Source organism: Rhincodon typus, chromosome 4 (assembly GCF_021869965.1).
Source record: "Rhincodon typus isolate 14 chromosome 4, sRhiTyp1.1, whole genome shotgun sequence".
NCBI lineage: Eukaryota > Metazoa > Chordata > Chondrichthyes > Orectolobiformes > Rhincodontidae > Rhincodon > Rhincodon typus.
Window position 1 is genome coordinate 10134867 of NC_063335.1, and position 19178 is coordinate 10154044.

A 19178-nucleotide genomic window follows, 5' to 3' on the forward strand; every position below is an offset into this window, starting at 1 on the left:
GGGGAGGCACCCCACCATCTTCTCAAGAGAAACAAGGGATGAACAATAAATAAAAACCAGCAGATGCTGTAAATCAGGAACAAAAACAAAATTGCTGGAAAAGGTCAGCAGGTCTGGCAGCATCTGTGGAGGAGAAAACAGAGTTAACGTTTCGAGTCCGGTGACCCTTCCTCAGAACTCAGAACAATAAATGTTGGCTTTCTTAGTGATGCCCATATCACAAGAATAAATATACATTTTTAAAAGACAGTTCTTTTAATCTTTAAATTTGCAAAATCTGTTCAAGTGCCAGTAGATTAATTTGAGTTCCAATAAAATCCAAAAGATGGTGATTTATCAGCATCTCTGCCCTTAGTGCACAACATTGCTTAACATCTGAATGATAAGAGAGTTAGAAATGGAAAGCAGGATCTGCATTGCACCAATTGTGATGTTCTGATCATTAACACTGAGCAGTGTCCACATCCCACCTTCAATCCATAATCCCACTGAGCAAAATTCTGCAAAGTGTCTGGACAGTTACCAAATGATGGTAAATTCATTAAACATTCACTCAGAATTGCAGATTGTTAAGGCTTGTGCCTTGCAGAGCATATACAGTGTACTCCACTAATAGCCAAGTCAGTTCCTGCTTCATATAGAAGCAACAACATGTGATGCTCCTTAAAGTCTCAAGTTAATTGCATCTATATGTAGATACGTATAAATAATATACAATTTTTAAAAATTCAAAATGGTAAGCTTTTTAAAAAGTCTACACTCTTTTTGAATATCCACCTTTGCATGTCCAATGAATCTGAATATACACTGTGGATATGAATATCTGCATATACTGTGGAATTTAACACGCACCATAAATCTGAATGTATACAGTTAGTAGGATAATGGACGTTGATTTGAATATACATGGTGAATCTTAATACACCATGTGTGTCTTACACATTGTGGATTTGAACATACTCCCTGGGTTGAAGGGTTGTATTATGAGGTTAAGCAAGTTTGGCCTATATTCATTGGAGTTTAGAAGAGGCAAGAGTGATATTACTCAAGAATATAATATTCTTAGGGGACTAGATTGGATAGATGCTGATGAGAGAATCTAGAACTGGTATTGCGGGGGAGAGGGGCTACAGTTTAAAATAAACAGACTTCCAGTTAAGACGGAAATGAGAAAGATTTTCTTTCAGAGGAATTTTTAAATTCTGTTCCACAAACAGCTGTGGAGACTGCCTTATTGAATTTATTCAAAGCTGAGCTGGATAGATTTTTAATTAAGGTGTTCAAAGAATATGGTCAGCTATGTGTGCAGTGTCAGGGTCTGAAAGGGTAAATGCTAAGAAGTGCCTTAGGCGCAACCCACTATGATGATGTGACACTAAGATACTGAGAGATAGGACTTATTCACATTTGGAAGTGAACGGACTTGTTCAGTGATAGGTAGCATGGGTTTGTGCAGGGATGGTCGTTTCTCACCAACTTGATTGAGTTTTTTTTGATGAGGTGACAAAAATGATTGATGAGGGAAGGGCAGTGGATGTTGTCTACATGGATTTTAGTAAGGCATTTGATAGTGTATCTCATGGCAGGCTGATACCAAAGGTAGAGTCTCATGGGATCTGGGGTGAGCTGGCTAGATGGATATGAAACTGGCTTGGTCAAAGAAGACAGACAGTAGCGATGGAAGTGTACTTTTCAGAATGGAGATCAGTAACTAGCGGTGTTCCACAGGAATCAATGCTGGCTCCTTTGTTGTTTGTAATATATATAAATGATCTGGAGGAAAATGTAGGTGGTCTGATTATTAAGTTTACAGATAACAATAAAGTTGTTGTGAATAGTGAGGAAGATTGTTAAAGGATACAGTGGACTACTGATAGATTGCAGATTTCGGCAGAGAAATAGCTGATGGATTTTAATCCAGACAAATGTGAGGTGATGCATTTTGGAAGGTCAAATTCAGTTGCGAATTGTACAATGAATGGCAGAATCCTTAGGAGAACTGACATATAAAAGTTGGCAAGTTATGTTACAACTGTGTAAAACTTTAGTTAGGTTACATTTGGAATATTACGCGTAGCTCTGCTCGCCACACTACCAGAAGGACGCGGATGTTTTAGAAAGGGTGCACAGAAGGTTTACCAAGATGCTGCCTGGTCTGGAGGGTTTTTAGTTATCTGGAGTTTGGATAAACTTGGATTGTTTTCACTGGAAAGACGGAGACTTGAGGGGCGACCTGAAAGTGGTCTACAAAATTAAGAGAAGCAGAGATAGGGTACATAGTCAGAGGTTTTTTCCCAGGTTGCAAAGGTCAATTGCAAGAGGGCACAGGTTCAAGGTAAGGGGGGGAAAGTTTAGGGGAGAAGTGGAGGGAAATTTTTCACATAGAGGCTGACGGGAGCCTGGAATGCACTGCCAGTGGAGGTGGTAGAAGTGGCATGATAGCAACTTTTAAGGCATATCTTGATAGACACATAAACAGGAGGCGAACAGAGGTATAGAAACTGCATATGGGCAACAAATAGTGGCACAAGGATGCTTTTTGGAATGGAGATCAATAAATGAAAAGGATTAGGAATCGGCACAGGTTTGGTGGACCGAAGGGACTATTCCTATTATATTTTATTGTATTGTATTATGTCATATGGACTTAATGGATGAACAGCTAAGGATCTCAAAGAGATAATTCCTACCATCCGGGTCTTCCTCGTAGACTCTGTAATAAGCACTTTGCCATGCCGGCCCTGAAAGTCCCCAACAGGAAAGAGAGTGGTGACACAAATCTACCAGAGAGCAGATACAAAATGATGAACAGTGGTAACAATTCACCCTACAACTTGGCAGACAGCAGTTTGGATTTAAGATCAGAATCAGACCAGCTCCGATCTTATTGAATGGCAGATCAGTCTCGATGGGCTGAATGGCCTACCACTGGTCCTACTTGTATGATCCAATAATCTTTTTATGACTTGAATAGATACCATTGGCCTGAATATAAAATATGCATATACTCTGCAACACTGAATATATTTTGTGGCTCTTTACCATAGTATACATATGGCAACAGAAAAAAAACTGGAAGCAGATCTGGAGAGGAGTGTTGAGCCATTCAAGTTGATGACCTTCCATCAAAAAGGTGATGAAAAGTTCTTGACTTGAATCATTAGCTCCCATTCCCTCCACAGATACTATCTGACCAGTGGAGTTTTTCCAGGCTTTTGTTTTGTTCTTATTTCAGATTTCCAGCATCTGCAGTATTTTGCTTTTGTATAGTTCTGAGTGTGGATTGTGGATCTGAGTATGTACCATGGATTTGCAACACCCCTCTGATCTGACTATGGACCTGATTTTCAGATAGATCATGTGGATCTCAATATATCTACTGAACTAATGTAGATTTGTAGATCTGAAGATTACTATGAATCCAATTAAATATATAAAGTTGAATTGATACAATTGAGGTTGTACCTGAAGCACCATAAAACTAAATGTGCAAACTGGATTTGAATATGTACAGTACAGTTGGATTAACTTGTTTTGAATTGTTAGGATGTGAGGGAGTTTTCAGCAAAGTACTATTTGAGGAGCATCTAGCTGAGAGAAAACAAAGACTCACCAAAATCTCTTGCATGAGCTTATAAATTTTTATAATAGCTGCATCCTGAAGCCTGGCTACTATCGAATAACATTCTGAGGTGCCTCACTACATTGTCGATTCTCTTTATTTACAACACACACCCTTAGAGATACACAGCTGAGGGGTATTACAGTTTCCAGTCCCATGATGCACTTAAGCTGAAAGGCCTTAAATAGTGACGTTAGGGGGAGGCGATGGCCTAGTGGTATTATCACTGGACTGTTAATCCAGAGACCCAGATAAAGTTCTGGAGACCTGGGTTCGAAACTTGCCATGGCAGATGGTGGAATTTGAATTCAATAAAATATCTGGAATTAAAGGTCTAACACTGATCGTGAATCCATTGTTGATCATTGGAAAACCCACCTGGTTCACTACTGTTCTTTAGGGAAGGAAACTGCCATCCTTACCTGGATGAACACAGCAGGCCAAGCAGCATCATAGGAGCAGAGAGGCTGACGCGAACCATTTCAACTCCCCCTCCCATTCCTCAGACGACATGTCCATCCTGGGCCTCCTGCAGTGCCACAACGATGCCACCCGAAGGTTGCAGGAACAGCAACTCATATTCCGCTTGGGAACCCTGCAGCCCAATGGCATCAATGTGGATTTCACAAGTTTCAAAATCTCCCCTCCCCCCACCGCATACCAAAACCAGTCCAGCTCGTCCCTGCCTCCCTAACCTGTTCTTCCTCCCACCTATCCCCTCCTCCCACTTCAAGCCGCACCTCCATCTCCTACCGACCAACCTCATCCCGCTCCCTGGACTGACCTATCCCCTTCCTAACTCCCTACCTACACTCACCTTTCCTGGCTCCATCCCCGCCTCTTCGACCTGTTTGTTTCCTCTCCTCTATCCCTCTTCTATCCGCCTCCCACTCTCTCCCTATTTATTTCAAAACCCCCTTCCCCTCTCCCTTTTCTGATGAAGGGTCTAGGCCCGAAACGTCAGCCTCTCTGCTCCTATGATGCTGCTTGGCCTGCTGTGTTCATCCAGCCCTGCACCTTGTTGTCTCGGATTCTCCAGCATCTGCAGTTCCTACTATCTCTGCCATCCTTACCTGGTGTGGCCTACATGTGACTCCAGACCCACAGCAATGTGGTTGACTCTTAACTGCCCTCTGGGCAATTAGGGATGGGCAATAAATGCTGCCTAACCAGCGATGCCCTCATCCCATGAATGAATAAAGAGAAAAAAAATTCCCCATTGCACCAGCAGCCACCCCACACTTTGCTGCATATTTCAGCATGTAGTCCTGGATTAGCTCTGGACATTGGAATGTGTCAGTCTGCAACACTCAGTTTAGGATGACTACTTGTATTGGGAGACCAGCAAGTTTCAGGCAGACGAAACAACATTTTTTTTTACCAATTTGACGGTCTTTCAGGTGCAGTTGATGTTTGCCTTGGTGTCTGTCTATGGGGACAGTCTGTGGAGCACAGAGCCCTGTGTTATAGATCTGCTCACAATGAGCTTCAACAAAACACATTGCATCTCTTCCCACACCCTCTTTGCAAAGGCACATCCCACGGGGTGGAGGGGGGGTGGGGGGAGCGGACATGAATTTCTTCCCCAACATAGACACCTTGAGGAGAATTGTGCAGAGGGGGTGAGACTCTAAGTGTGTAAGAAAGATCTGACAGAAACCAGGTTTCATCTTGATGTTTGTTTGTAACTGCTGGCAATGTTTCAAAAATGTAATGAGACATCTCAGAATGAAACATGTGTAGAGGACTCTATATCGATTGCACTATTTGTAATTTAAAATATCTCGTCCTCAGGCTGCATACTTAATGTGGAATGTATTTGCAAAAATGAAGACTGTTACAACCATATAAGTCAATTTTCTTGCAAGCTCTGTGTTGTTTAAGTTGAAATGTTTACGTTTGCAAATTTTAAGAACAGAAGTATAGTTATAGGGAAAAAGACAAACGCCAAGTAATATTTAAAAATAATTATGTAAATAATTGGATAAGTTATAAAGCTGTGGTGATGTTTAATTTGCACAAAGTCAAGGGCACAATGCCAATTCCATAAGATAAGCAATTTCATGGTAAGGTACTCTTTATTTCCAGAAAGTACTGGAGAAACTCAGCAGCATCTGTGGAGAGAGAAGCAGAGTTAACGTTTCGAGTCTACAATGATTTTCTTCAGAATGGAGTTCAGAGATTCTTAAGAAGTGTTATGTCAGACTCAAAACATTAGCTCTATTTCTGTCTCCACAGAAGCCACCAGACCTGCTGACTTTCTCCAGCACTTTCTATTTTCATTTCAAATTTCCAGCTTTCACAATATTTTGCTTTTACTCCTTCTATTTCCTTCTGCTTTGATCTGCCAGTGCCTTTTGTGCCTATCTCCTTTTCCTGCTAATCGGCTTTAACCTCCTTTGGATGGGAATTTGGATTTCACAAACTAAACACAGGCAGCACTTTTGCACTCAGCTGATAAACTACACACAACATTATATTTTGCTGTCTCTGCAGGGTGAAAAGGGTGAGCCTGGAGTTGTTGTTGGTGCAGATGGATCTCTGATGGCCATAAGTTCAAAAGGTCAAAAGGTAGGTATGAGGAAAAAGACAAAGACATTTTTAATTGTACGATTACTAATCCTCCATCCAAGATTTCTTAATACCTTGAAATTCTAATTATTGCCCAAATAACTAGAATCCTTCCTTTCCTACAGGGTGAACCGGGTCCACTGGGACCTCCTGGACCTCAGGTAGGAAGTGTTTTGTCTTTAGGCATTGTTTTGCTGCATATATCAAACATATTTTACTAAACTTTGGAGCTGTTGCTCCTAGATGGCACTTCACATGAATTAGGAGAGTTAGATGAAATACAGAAGCGTATTACCAGAATAGTACTGAGGATGAGGGACATCAGTTACGTGAAGAGATTAGGGAAGCTAGCATTGCCCTCCTTCAAACATAGGTTTAGTGCAGAAGTAATAGAGGTGTTCAAAACTATGAAGCGTTTTGATAGAGGAATTTGAGAAATCTATTTCCACCAGTTAGGAGGGCTGGTAACCAAAGGCATTACTTTAAAATGATTGGCAAATTGGAGATGATGGGAAAATGTTTTTACATGGTGAGTTGTTTTCATTTTCATTTTGTTCATGGGATATGAGCCTTGCTGGCTCGGACAGCATTTATTGGCCTTCGCTAGTTGCCTTCAAGAAGGTAGTGGTGAGCTGCCTTCTTGAATTGCTGTAGATCCTCAAAGCTGTTGTGTCGGAAGTATTCAGGAATTTGACCCCGTGAATGCTAAAGGACATTGGTAAACCAAGTGGGTTTTTATAACAACCATTTTATGGACGCCATTCAACTTTTAATTCCAGATATTTATTGAATTCAATTCCAATTGAATTGCTGTAGTGGGATTTGAACCTGAGTCCCCAGAAGACGTGGGATTCTGAATTATTTGTCCAATGACAATACTACTAAGCCATTACCTTCCCTATAATTGGAGATGCCCCACCTGAAAGAAGGTTGGAATCATATTCAATAGTTATTTCAAGAGAGAGCTAGATATATCATTGAAAAAAATAACATTTACAGGATTATGGAGAATGTGCAGATGGATGGATAGTTCTTTCAGAGTCAGCATTGACACAATGGGCTGAATGACCCCCTTCTGTCTTGTTTATTTTTCATTTTTTTTATTTTCTTTCCATTATCTCTTATATTTACAATCAGAATCTATCTCCTGTTGCGTTATGACAAATGGCTTTGTATTAGATCTCGGGGCAGATGCATGTTATTTCACAGCTGGTCTGTCTTGTTATAATTCATAATCATGAGGCATAGTGGTAATATCATTGTACTAGTAATCCAGAATGCCAGGCTAATGTTCTGGGGCCATGGATTCAAATCCTATTGTGGCAAATTTGAATACAATAAAAAAGTCTTGAGTTAACAGCTAGTCTAATGGCGACCATGTATCCACTGTTGATGGCTGTGAAAACTCATCTAGCTCACTGATACCTTTCAGGGAAAGGAAATCTGCCATCATTATCTGGCCTGGCAAATGTAATCCAAACCCACAGTGTTGTGGTTGACTCTCAACCACTGCCTGAAATGGCCTAGCAAATCACTCAGTTACATCAAGCATTATCAGTGTCCCTACTCCAAAAGGCTGCAGCTGTTCAAGAATATGGCTTACCATAACCTTCTCTGGGGCAATTATGGATGGGCAATAAGTGGCGGCCTATCCAGTGGCACCCAAATTCCACGAACAATATTTTTAAAAGACACAACTGATGCTACATATTTGATTAGACAAAGAGTGGTGGGTATGTGGAATGCGCTGCCAGCAGTGGTAGTGGAGCCAGGTACTTTAGAGACTTTTAAGTGACTCTTGGATAGGCACATGGAGGATAGTAATATGTAGGGCATGCAGGGTAGATTGATCTTAGTAGGATAATAGGTCGGCACAACATTGTGGGCCGAAGGGCCTGTACTGTGCTGTACTGTTCTCTGTTCTATGTACTCTTTATGCCAGACCTTCAACATGGCAAGTTTAGAATTCAGTAAATGCTTCACAGGTTTCAGTTAGATTTATCCTACTACCTTCCAGAGTGAAGACAATTTGGAACAGCCGCTAGTTAATTCTGTCCACAGAGTCACCAGATGCTCATCAACATGAACAGTGTACTGCTGGCACAGTACAGTATCAAATGCGAGAGTGTGAATGATTAAAATTTAGTTTAGGTATTTCCTCCTTTACTAAACAAAATGGATTAACAACAACAACAACAGAAATTGCTGGAAAAGCCCAGCAGGTCTGGTAGCATCTGTGAAGAGAAGTATGTTAAAGTTTCAGGTGGAGTGACCCTCAGAACTGAAATGGATTAACAGTTCTGATAACAACCAGTCTGGACATGTATAACAAACAATGATATAGTTGTGCAATTGATTATTAGTCCAGGGACATGAGAATTAAAGAATTTGTGTTCCATTTTAAAAATCTAGAACTATGTAATTAGGTATGTATAAAAAATGACCACAATGCAGAGGAGAGTGAACCCAGCAGATTCCCATTTCCTACAGGGAAGTTTTGTATACTGTTTGTCCTATATGTAACTCCCATGCCAATATCATAATAGAATCTCTACAGTGTGGAGACAGGCCCTTTGGCCCAACAAGTCCACACTAACCCTGAGAGCATCCCACCCAGACCCATTGCCCTATAACCCACCTGCACTACAGACAATTTAGCATGGCCAATCCACCTAGCCTGTACATCTTTGGACTGTGGGAGGAAACTAGAGCTCCCAGAGGGAACCCACACAGACATGGGGAGAATGTGCAAACTCCACACAGACAGTGACCCAAGGGTGGAATTGAACCTGGGTCCCTGGTGCTGTGAGGCGGCAGTGCTAACCACTGTGCCACCCTCAATGTAAGGCATTATGGTTGACTCTTAACTGAACACTGAAGTTGCTGCAGAGAATGATTCATAAGAAAACCTTTTTTGGTTTGTCAAGTGTGGGTAAACATTGTCCAAGTAAATGGCTAAAAGTGGATTGATTGAAGGGCTTAAATTGGGTAAAACTGAGACTAAGATGATGCATACTGTATCTTGATTTAGCTACTCTGAACCAAAAATAGATAGCTGTCCATTTTAAGGATCAGCATTCAAGTGCTTTGATCAATAAATGTCAGTTCCACTCCAAAACATAACTCACAACGATCACACTTCACTATGGTAATCACAAATGTTACAGGGTCAGAGATACCACCTTTAGTTTTAGATATTGCTTGCTCAAGTAAAAGCAAAGATCTCAGGTTTTGAATTAAGTACAGGGAATTACTTGGCATATTTCCTAAATGAGGAATGTAGATGAAGGCAACAGTTTTTGGCCTTTGCAAAGGTGTTTTGGAGCTATTCGGGCACATATAGTTTCTTTATTAAATAAAGGCATTTACAGTAATAGTAAATTGTTTTTGTAGTTTAACGTAAAACAAAGGGACATGTAGATCAATGTTGTTCAGAAATTTCATAATTATAAATTTCTTTTCAGGGTCCGCTGGGACATCAAGGACCTAAAGGTGAATTTGGCCTTCCTGGTAGACATGTAAGTTTATTCATACTGCAGAACAGGAAACCAAAATTAATCGTTACATCATCTAAATCCATTGTTGTTTCTTTGCAGGGTCGTCCAGGAATAAATGGCAGAAAGGGTCAGAAAGGTGAACCTGCAGCAACACCCCTGGTATGTGCACTCTGGTGAAATCTCAGTATTGTGCAATTTATTTTCTATTGAAATTCTGCTGCCTTTCCAAACGCTCCTTGAGCATTCTATACCCATTAGGGTTGTCAACCTTCCCAGAGTGGCTGGGTTGTACTGGAATTGGTATCAATGACAAGAGAAAGTATTCCAGAAGATTTTACAGCCATATTTTAAATATATCAGTCTCACAATTTGTTTTAGTAGTCACCAAAAAGAAAAGAAAGACCTCAACTATGAAGCATTGCCCCACAGTGACTTAGGGCTAAAAGGTTGAAAGGGTTTGGGGAGAAAGTGGGAACTGGGGACTAAGGTGGATGATCACCCATGATCATATAAAATGGCAGAGCAGGCTTAACAGGCCGAATGGCCTACTCCTGCTCCTATTTTTCTATGTTTCAATATTTCACTGTGACGTCACATCCAGCACAGCGTCCCCCAATCAGATTCAAGCATTAAACCAAACAAAAAATTGCTAGGAAGGTTTTAATTGGGTGGGACTTTGGCAGGCTGCGATTGGTTTGATTTGAGGGATCAGACACCCTAAGCAGTGAAGTGTTAGTGTGTGTGTGAGATCAGCAATGTGCAAGGGTTCAGTGAGGGCAGGGTCAGGCTTAATTGTGATGTTTCTGCTCAGAGGAATGCAAGGGAGCTGTTTGAAGAGTTGAAATCAGACACTTATCAAAACCAAAAGAACTGCGGATGCTGTAAATCAGGAACAAAAACAGAAGCTGCCAGAAAAGCTCAGCAGGTCTGGCAGCATCTGTGAACAGAAAATCAGAGTTAACGTTTTGGGTTCTGAGGAAGGATCACCAGACCCGAAATGTTAACTCTAATTTTCTCTTCACAGATGCTGCCAGACCTGCTGAGCTTTTCCAGCAACTTCTGTTTCTGTTCCAAGCATGCTTATCATCCCGTTGACATGTCCTTCTTGCTTAGTGCTCCCTGTCATTTTAACCGCATGCATTTCGCAGTTCATTGAAGTTCCTGTTACAGGCAGGCAGGAAGAATGGATGTCAAATGTCTTCTTAGCACTCTCTATTGAGGATTAGCCTTGAAAAATTGCCATTCGAATAAGGAAAGGAGAGCTCCTCTTCCCAGGGTTGAAACAAATGTCAAAAAACTTTGGGATGTGCTGGGGGCAGAGATTCATGTGGTTCAGATGTGGCTGATTTGGTAGGGCACAATCAGAGGGACATAAATTCAAAACAACTCAAATGGGATGTTGAAAGCTGAATAAGCAAATTATTTGCGCTCTGTTTTGGCAAAATTCTGATATTCAGATCTGTCTTATCTCAAAGTGATGGCAAGTGTTCTGAACCAGCCCCTTAACCACTGGCTTTCTGTGATGTCAGTTTCACCAGCCTCTCTTGGACTATGAGCAGACATAGTTGGCAATCCCAATTATCCAAGTGGGTGTTTAATTTGTACAATATCAGCCAGTTTAATGCACTGCTCTGAGAGAGCTGAAGGTCAGCAGCTTGTTCCTTTTTTCACCTTATCCACTGGCCTTGTTTGTTCAGCTTAGGACAGGATATGTTTCTCAACCATAAATGCTGCCAGACAATGTTTTCTCTTACCTTGGTCCTTTGTCTATGGATATTCTTAGTCCCAATATCCATTGCTTGCAACTCTAACGTTTCCTCCAAAGATGTCTCTATAATATGCTGAAGCAACTCACCAATGCCTCTTCTACCGATCTTTTCCAACCCTTGACCTTCAGAACCTAGAAGGACTAAAAGCATCAGGCTCTCTAGGAACACCACAATCTCCAAGTCAGACGGTATCCAGCCTGGGACACATATTGCTCAGTTTTTCCATTGTTGTTGCTGTGTCCAAATCCTGGAACTCCTGACCAAACATTCACTGCACATACTGCATCAGCTCAAGAAGGCCTGTCACCTCCTCAAGGGCAAGTTGAAATATGCAATAAATGCTGATAATCAATACTTTCTGTTTAGTTTGTTGATAATTGAATGAAACCCAATGACCCCAACAACGTTGTAGACACTTCAGCAAGAAATGAGGGTAAGTTATACTCGTAGGAAAAGTCACAAGGTCAAAAGCATCACTGAATAATCAATGACCAATGTCTGTTTTCAGAGTCCTGCTGGATTACCAGGACTTCCTGGACCTCCAGGACCTCCTGGACCTCCTGGGCCTCCTGGTCGAATCCTCAATATAAAAGGGGTAAGTTATTTATATGTAATGTGGGTCGCTCATCATTCTTTAAATGCTTTTCCTTTGCCTTTGTAATCTTTTACTTTTTTTTATTATCCATATATGTTTTGCTATGTGCTTGTTTTTATTTACAATTCATTTTCCTCCAACTCTGAATAGACAGTTTTTCCAGTTCCTCCCAGACCTCACTGCAAAATGCCTGTAAGTTAAATAAATAATGACCCGATCACGTACTGTCATTTGAAAGCTGGTCTTTAAAATTCCATTTGACAAATGGAAACTCAACAGTTGATAACTCAGCTGTGACATTGTGCTTTCTTCCCCGTTTAATGTAACTGCCTTGAAGTGTCCCTCTTTATGCCTGTGCTTGTCTTGAATGTATTGCTTAAACTTCTAATACTTTGAAAGTAAGTTTGTTTTCCTTATTAAAAATTACCTCGAGCCTTAAATAAGCAGTTGCGGTGAACTGACCTTGATGTCTTGTGCTTTAACATAATATTGAAGAATTGAACAACCTAGGGTAATCTTCATCTTGTATGGCCGGTGGCACAATCTCAAAATTGAACCCTCAGGGGATTGTCATCTGGTCGTTGTGCCTCACATTTCCCAGTCCAGACTAGCAGTTTCTGCATGCGTTGCGCTGTCATTGATAATACGTACATAAATCTGTCATCTAACATTCTGGTTTTCTGACATGTCAGCCAAAATGGGTTGTAGCATAACAGATTCTGACACAAAATATTGAGCTCATAAACCTTTGTAGGTCCAGTGACTGGGTTGGCAGCATTGTGAGCTGAGCGAGAAAGTGCCTTGCACCTTTAGCAGTCTTTCCGAGACTTGTATAGCACAGAAGGTCATTCAGCTCATTGGGTGGAATTTAATTCCCTTGGTGAGTTTGGAGGAGGAGGGGAAGGGGTGTTGAATTTGCCAGGAGGGTGGAGGCTGAGGATTCTGCGATCTTTCTGCCTCTGCCTTGATTAGGTCAGTGCAGGAAGGCTCTTGGATGGCCCCCACCACCAACTGAAGCCCTCAGGACCGCCACACCACCTCGGGTTTTCAATTCACAGTGAGCAGCAAGCAGTTACCACATGGCCAGTCTAATGAGCAAATGCTATCAGGGCTGCTTGCTATTTCCCAGGTGGGGATTCCTTGTTTAAAGGAACTGCAGTGGAGGGGATCCACCACTTACCTTAATACTGGCCCTCCTTTCCCACAGCTCCCTTTCCCCAATCCCCATCCAGCCCTCACACATTTGTGGCCTGGGTCTTTTGGTGAACCTATCCATCTCCCTGAGTACATTGCTGACAGCTCCTCCAATATCCCAGAGACACGTCTTGTAATTACAGCTTGGGAAGGAAGGATATCTGTCCCTGACATCCTTAATCCAGAGGAGGGCCCAGTCGAGAGGCTCTTAATTAAACAGGCCATCCCAAAGGGAGGTGATATAGGGCTCTCGCTGGCTCCCTAGGTGACAGTTGAGTTCCCATTGCCTCCACTAAATACAGTCCCGGTGTACCCCCAGCAGCCCTTAAAGAGCTATCCAATTAGTCCCATTCCCTCTGTTCTATGTCCTTCAGCCTGAAAATCGATTGTTCTCTAGTCGGGACAAACAAAGGATCATTTGAGCTCACTCTTAATTCAGTGTTGTTGTAACCCAGAGACTCACTATCACAAAGTGTTCACAATGTATTCACTGCAATCTCCATGCTGATGCAATTCAGCGTGAGACAGAACAAGAGCAATTTTCAAAGGCTGTTTTATCAGAAATGTGAAAAATCTTGTCAATGGACCTTGAAAAAGAGCATGAAATTTTTTAAAAAAGATATTTTTGGCATGGTGCATGGCATTGGCATGGTGGTTTATTGTTTTGTGTGATATGATGACTGATTCCACACCCTAGCTGAATCATGGTGCAAACTGTGTATTGTGAACTTTCTTGTACATAGAAAAGTCTCATACAGCAGAGCCTGGATAAACACAGACATAGTCTCAAAATTCCCCAGTGCTTCCTACCACACAGAAGTTCTCAATTAAAAAAAGTATTTCTCAATACCCTGAGTGTTTATAAAGACTCCACTGTATGATCCTAAACTTGCATATGAAAATAATTTGTCCTTGTTTTTTATTTCCATTTATAAAATCTTATAATCAAATCAGTGCCAAATACAATGTAGGTTATTTTGTTAATGCAGAGCTTAGATTCTTTAAAGAAAGGGAGAGGGAATTAAGTAAAGCATCCATTAAAAATGGGAACATTGATTTTCCAGTGGTGCTTCTAAACTGGTCTTGTGGCATCATACAGTTTGTTTTCATTGGTATCTTCTCTCTTTCCCTCCATTTCTTATCAGATAAATGGTCAGTTGAATCAGCAAGTGGATTATAATTTCCTGGGTAAGCTGTTGTGATCACCTCTGCAATAAAAATGTTAAATTGACTCCAATGGATTTTATGGCGTTTAATTTAGTCAATAGCAAACATACTTGGTCCTCTCTCATTCATTCAAATTGTACATACAGTTGATCAGACTGTCAGCTAACAGAGAGGAACACCAATGATACTGTCTCTTCAAGAATATCACCCATCCTAATCATATGCTTTCCCCAGCCATACAGTATACAGTTTGCTAGCCTGGAGAATCTTTTTATTGTTAAGTACACCTATTATCAACAATACTTAATTCCATTGTACTTATTCTTGTACAATCTCAGTTTCTATTTGCCTCATCCTCCACTTTGTCCCTAGGTATGAATGGAGTTGAAACACTTACTAAGCTCAGACTCCAAGCCTCAAAATTACAGGTCTTATAGAGCGATCAAGATTGGTGCAATCATTGGTAGGATAAAGTGGCTAAGATATACAATAGATTCCAAGGAATGGTAGTTATTTGAAGGTCAATTAGCATCCTTGAATAGGGAGCTGTTGAGAATGGTGTCTTGCAGGTTCTAGAGGGATGCATTTTGTTGACAGAATTAGAAAATTAGAGGCACAAGCTTCAACAAGGGTGTGAGAGTATTAGCAGGGTGACTTTTAACATGAGATGGAGTATTAGAGACAAGAAGTTTGGTGGGTGACTAGAGATTCTATATTAATGGATTTTGAGGGGAGAGATGGTTCACTGATGCTTCTCTTCATTAACCATCCTTGTAATCTTATGAGACAAATGCTTCTTTTCTTACAAAATGAAAATAAAATAATTGCCAATTTAGGTGACTGGAATAATCTGATTTCTAATGGGAGAGATCAGTCAGTCACAGATGTGCCTTTCATTCTATCCTTTGGAAGGAAGCATCTTGGGCTGAAAGTTTTGCTTAACTCAGAGATCAGAAAACAATCTGTTGGACCACAATCTGCAGGGTAACAGACTGGGAGTAACTAACATACATTTAACAGCCATGAATGTGTGATTCAGTCATCCAAGATGACAAGGACTGTGGCGCAGCTGTGATTCAGGGTGCCTTTATCATTCAGATTAGAAGGCTCTCTCCTACAATACTTGTTACCATTTTGATACATCACTGGTATGTGGAAAATGAAAGAGTGAAAAGGGATGGTTAATTCCACTGGTGTATGCATGGTCTGCTTATGCCTTGAATGCAGGACGTGAACAAACTTGTCCATCTGTTCTCTTTCTCACATGCTAGGTTACTGGGTCTTGTGATCATTCTCAGAAAGATAGGGATGGCTATGCAGGCAGCCACGGCACAATGTTCTTAAAGTGACAGTGCTCCTAGGGCTTTTCTTATTCTGCATTGAATTTGATTGTGAAGCTTTGCAACATTTCAAAAATTAGGATGGTTACATTTAGGAAATGTTAATTATTTCAGCAATTTGATGAAATTAATATGAAAAATATGCTGCACGAAACAAATTACATAAGTTATGGATTATGGATTATTATCATTATGGATAATTATTATTATGGACAATTAGCTCAAATAGAGGAGTGCTTTGTTTTCCAATAAAATGTAGGGCTGGACAGTTTCAGTATGAACAAAGTCTTTACTAATTTAAAAGGCAGCTAGAAATTGGATTAGGAGCAGAAAGGCTGATGTTTCGGGCCTAGACCCTTCATCAGAAATGGGGGAGGAGAAGGGGGTTCTGAAATAAATAGGGAGAGGGGGGAGGCGGATAGAGGAGAAGACAGGTGGAGAGGAAACAGACAGGTCAAAGAGGCGGGGATGGAGCCAGTAAAGGTGAGTGTAGGTGGGGAGGTAGGAAGGAGATAGGTCAGTCCAGGGAGAACGGACAGGTCAAGGGGGTAGATTGAGGTTAGTAGGTAGGAGATGGGGGTGCGGCTTGAGGTGGGAGGAGGGGATAGGTGGGAGGAAGAACAGGTTAGGGAGGCAGGGACGAGCTGGGCTGGTTTTGGGGTGCGGTGGGGGAGGGGAGATTTTGAAGCTTGTGAAATCCACATTGATACCATTGGGCTGCAGGGTTCCCAAGCGGAATATGAGTTGCTCTTCCTGCAACCTTCAGGTGGCATCGTTGTGGCACTACAGGAGGCCCAGGATGGACATATCGTCTGAGGAATGGGAGGGGGAGTTGAAATGGTTCGCAACTGGGAGGTGCAGTTGTTTATTGCGAACCGAGCGTAGGTGTTCTGCAAAGCGGTCCCCGAGCCTCCGCTTGTAGAGGAGGCCACAACGGGAACAGCGGATGCAGTATACCACATTAGCAGATGTGCAGGTGAACCTCTGCTTGATGTGGAAAGTCTTCTTGGGGCCTGGGATGGGGGTGAAGGAGGAGGTGTGGGAGCAGGTGTAGCACTTCCTGCGGTTGCAGGGAAAAGTGCCGAGTGTGGTGGGACTGGAGGGCAGTGTGGAACGGACAAGGGAGTCACGGAGAGAGTGGTCCCTCCATAAACCACACCTTTTCCTCTGTTACATTGATGACTGTATCAGCACCGCCTCGTGCTCCCACGAGGCACTCGAACAGTTCATCCACTTCACCAACACCTTCCACCCCAACCTTAAGTTCACCTGGACCATCTCTAACACCTCTCTCACCTTCCTGGACCTCTCTGTCTCCATCTCGGGCAACCACCTAGAAACCGATATCCATTTCAAGCCCACCGACTCCCACAGCTACCTAGAATACACCTCCTCCCACCCACCTTCCTGCAAAAATGCCATCCCCTATTCCCAATTCCTTCACCTCCGTCGCATCTGCTCCCAGGATGAGGCATTCCACTCCCGTACATCTCAGATGTCCTCGTTTTTCAAGGACCGCAACTTTCCCCCCTCAGTGGTCGAGAACGCCCTCGACCATATCTCCCGCATTTCCCACAACTCATCCCTCACACCCCGTCCCCGCAATAACAACCAAAAAAGAATCCCCCTCGTCCTCACGTACCACCGCCACCAACCTCCGGATCCAACGCATCATCCTCCGACACTTCCGCCATCTGCAATCCGACCCCACCACCAAAGACATCTTTCCCTCCCCACCCTTATCTGCTTTCCAGAGGGACCACAATCTCCGTGACTCCCTTGTCCGTTCCACACTCCCCTCCAGCCCCACCACACCCGGCACTTTTCCCTGCAGCCGCAGGAAGTGCTACACCTGCTCCCACACCTCCTCCTTCACCACCATCCCAGGCCCCAAGAAGACTTTCCACATCAAGCAGATGTTCACCTGCACATCTGCCAATGTGGTATACTGCATCCGCTGTACCTGTTGTGGCCTCCTCTACATCGGGGAAACCAAGCGGAGGCTTGGGGACCACTTTGCAGAACACCTACACTTGGTTCTCAATAAACAACTGCACCTCCCAGTCGCAAACCATTTCAACTCCCCCTCCCATTCCTCAGACGACATGTCTATCTTGGGCCTCCTGCAGTGCCACAACGATGCCACCCGAAGGTTGCAGGAACAGCAACTCATATTCCGCTTGGGAACCCTGCAGCCCAATGGTATCAATGTGGATTTCACAAGCTTCAAAATCTCCCCTCCCCCTACCGCATCCCAAAACCAGTCCAGCTCGTCCCTGCCTCCCTAACCTGTTCTTCCTCCCACCTATCCCCTCCTCCCACCTCAAGCCACACCCCCATCTCCTACCTACTAACCTCATCCCGCCTCCTTGACCTGTCCGTCCTCCCTGGACTGACCTATCCCCTCCCTACCTCCCCACCTACACTCACCTTTACTGGCTCCATCCCCGCCTCTTTGACCTGTCTGTTTCCTCTCCACTTATCTTCTTCTCTATCCATCTTCTATCAGCCTCCCCCCTCTCTCCCTATTTATTTCAGAACCCCCTTCCCCTCCCCCATTTCTGATGAAGGGTCTAGGCCTGAAACGTCAGCCTTCCTGCTCCTCTGATGCTGCTTGGCCTGCTGTGTTCATCCAGCTCTGCACCTTGTTGTCTCAGATTTTCCAGCATTTGCAATTCCTACTATCTCTGATAGAAATTGGATTAGCTGCTTTTTGGGTGAGTGGTCACATTTTGTAACTTATCTGTGTCTTTTCAGATCGACAAATCAGGTCTGAATAATTGCAGTATTGAGCAGCGCACACACCTCTCCTTAATGCTGCTGGCAGCTTCAATGCTCAGGGTACAGGGCGGGGGTTGGGGGTGTTAAGGTGGCCAGTTGTATTGTTTGGAATCCAGATGGTGCAGCTAGCCTGCTGTTCTTAAATGCAGCGTGTCCTTACTAAAGGAAACTGAACTGAACAATTTCAAATGTGGAAAACCAAACACCACGGCTCAGAGTCATTCCATTATGATGGATGAGCCACTGGAGGTATTAGCGATGTCGGTGAGCAGGAGAAAATATGATGTAATTTGATATGGGGTACCAGGAGACCCTCAAATACCACCGTTAGCAGAGAGTGAGAGCAAATGTTAAGGCACATCTATTCCGAAACCCAAGGAACCTGGCCACAAGAACAGCGAGTGGTCAGTATCCATCAGTACATTCCCATGATATATCCCACCAACAAGACCACCCCTGTCTTTCTTGCTGCTCAATATAATACATCCCTATCACTCACCCAGCAGCATTCTGTAGTTCTCAGGGCTGTCGACTGCCAGCCAGATACTCCACTTCATGCTCAAATATCTTCCAGCGTCACAAGCATCTCCCACTGCCTTTATACATCAGCTACTCAGCATTGTAATGCCATACAGCCATTGA

At 42.8% G+C, this 19178-nt stretch overlaps 1 protein-coding gene across 5 annotated transcripts in view; it reads left to right on the forward strand.

Annotated features, from left to right (window-relative positions):
* LOC109936498 (collagen alpha-1(XV) chain-like) overlaps positions 1-19178 on the forward strand; it is a 224713-nt gene that overhangs the window by 177377 nt on the left and 28158 nt on the right. For 3 of the 5 annotated variants that reach the window (XM_048595698.1, XM_048595697.1, XM_048595695.1), the window contains 7 exons: positions 6119-6193; positions 6319-6354; positions 9658-9711; positions 9790-9849; positions 11968-12054; positions 12205-12246; positions 14394-14436. In XM_048595698.1, coding sequence (XP_048451655.1) covers positions 6119-6193; positions 6319-6354; positions 9658-9711; positions 9790-9849; positions 11968-12054; positions 12205-12246; positions 14394-14436 — 397 coding nt within the window. The remainder of the gene's footprint in view (positions 1-6118; positions 6194-6318; positions 6355-9657; positions 9712-9789; positions 9850-11967; positions 12055-12204; positions 12247-14393; positions 14437-19178) is intronic. The other 2 variants (XM_048595699.1, XM_048595696.1) reach the window with 1 other exon arrangement.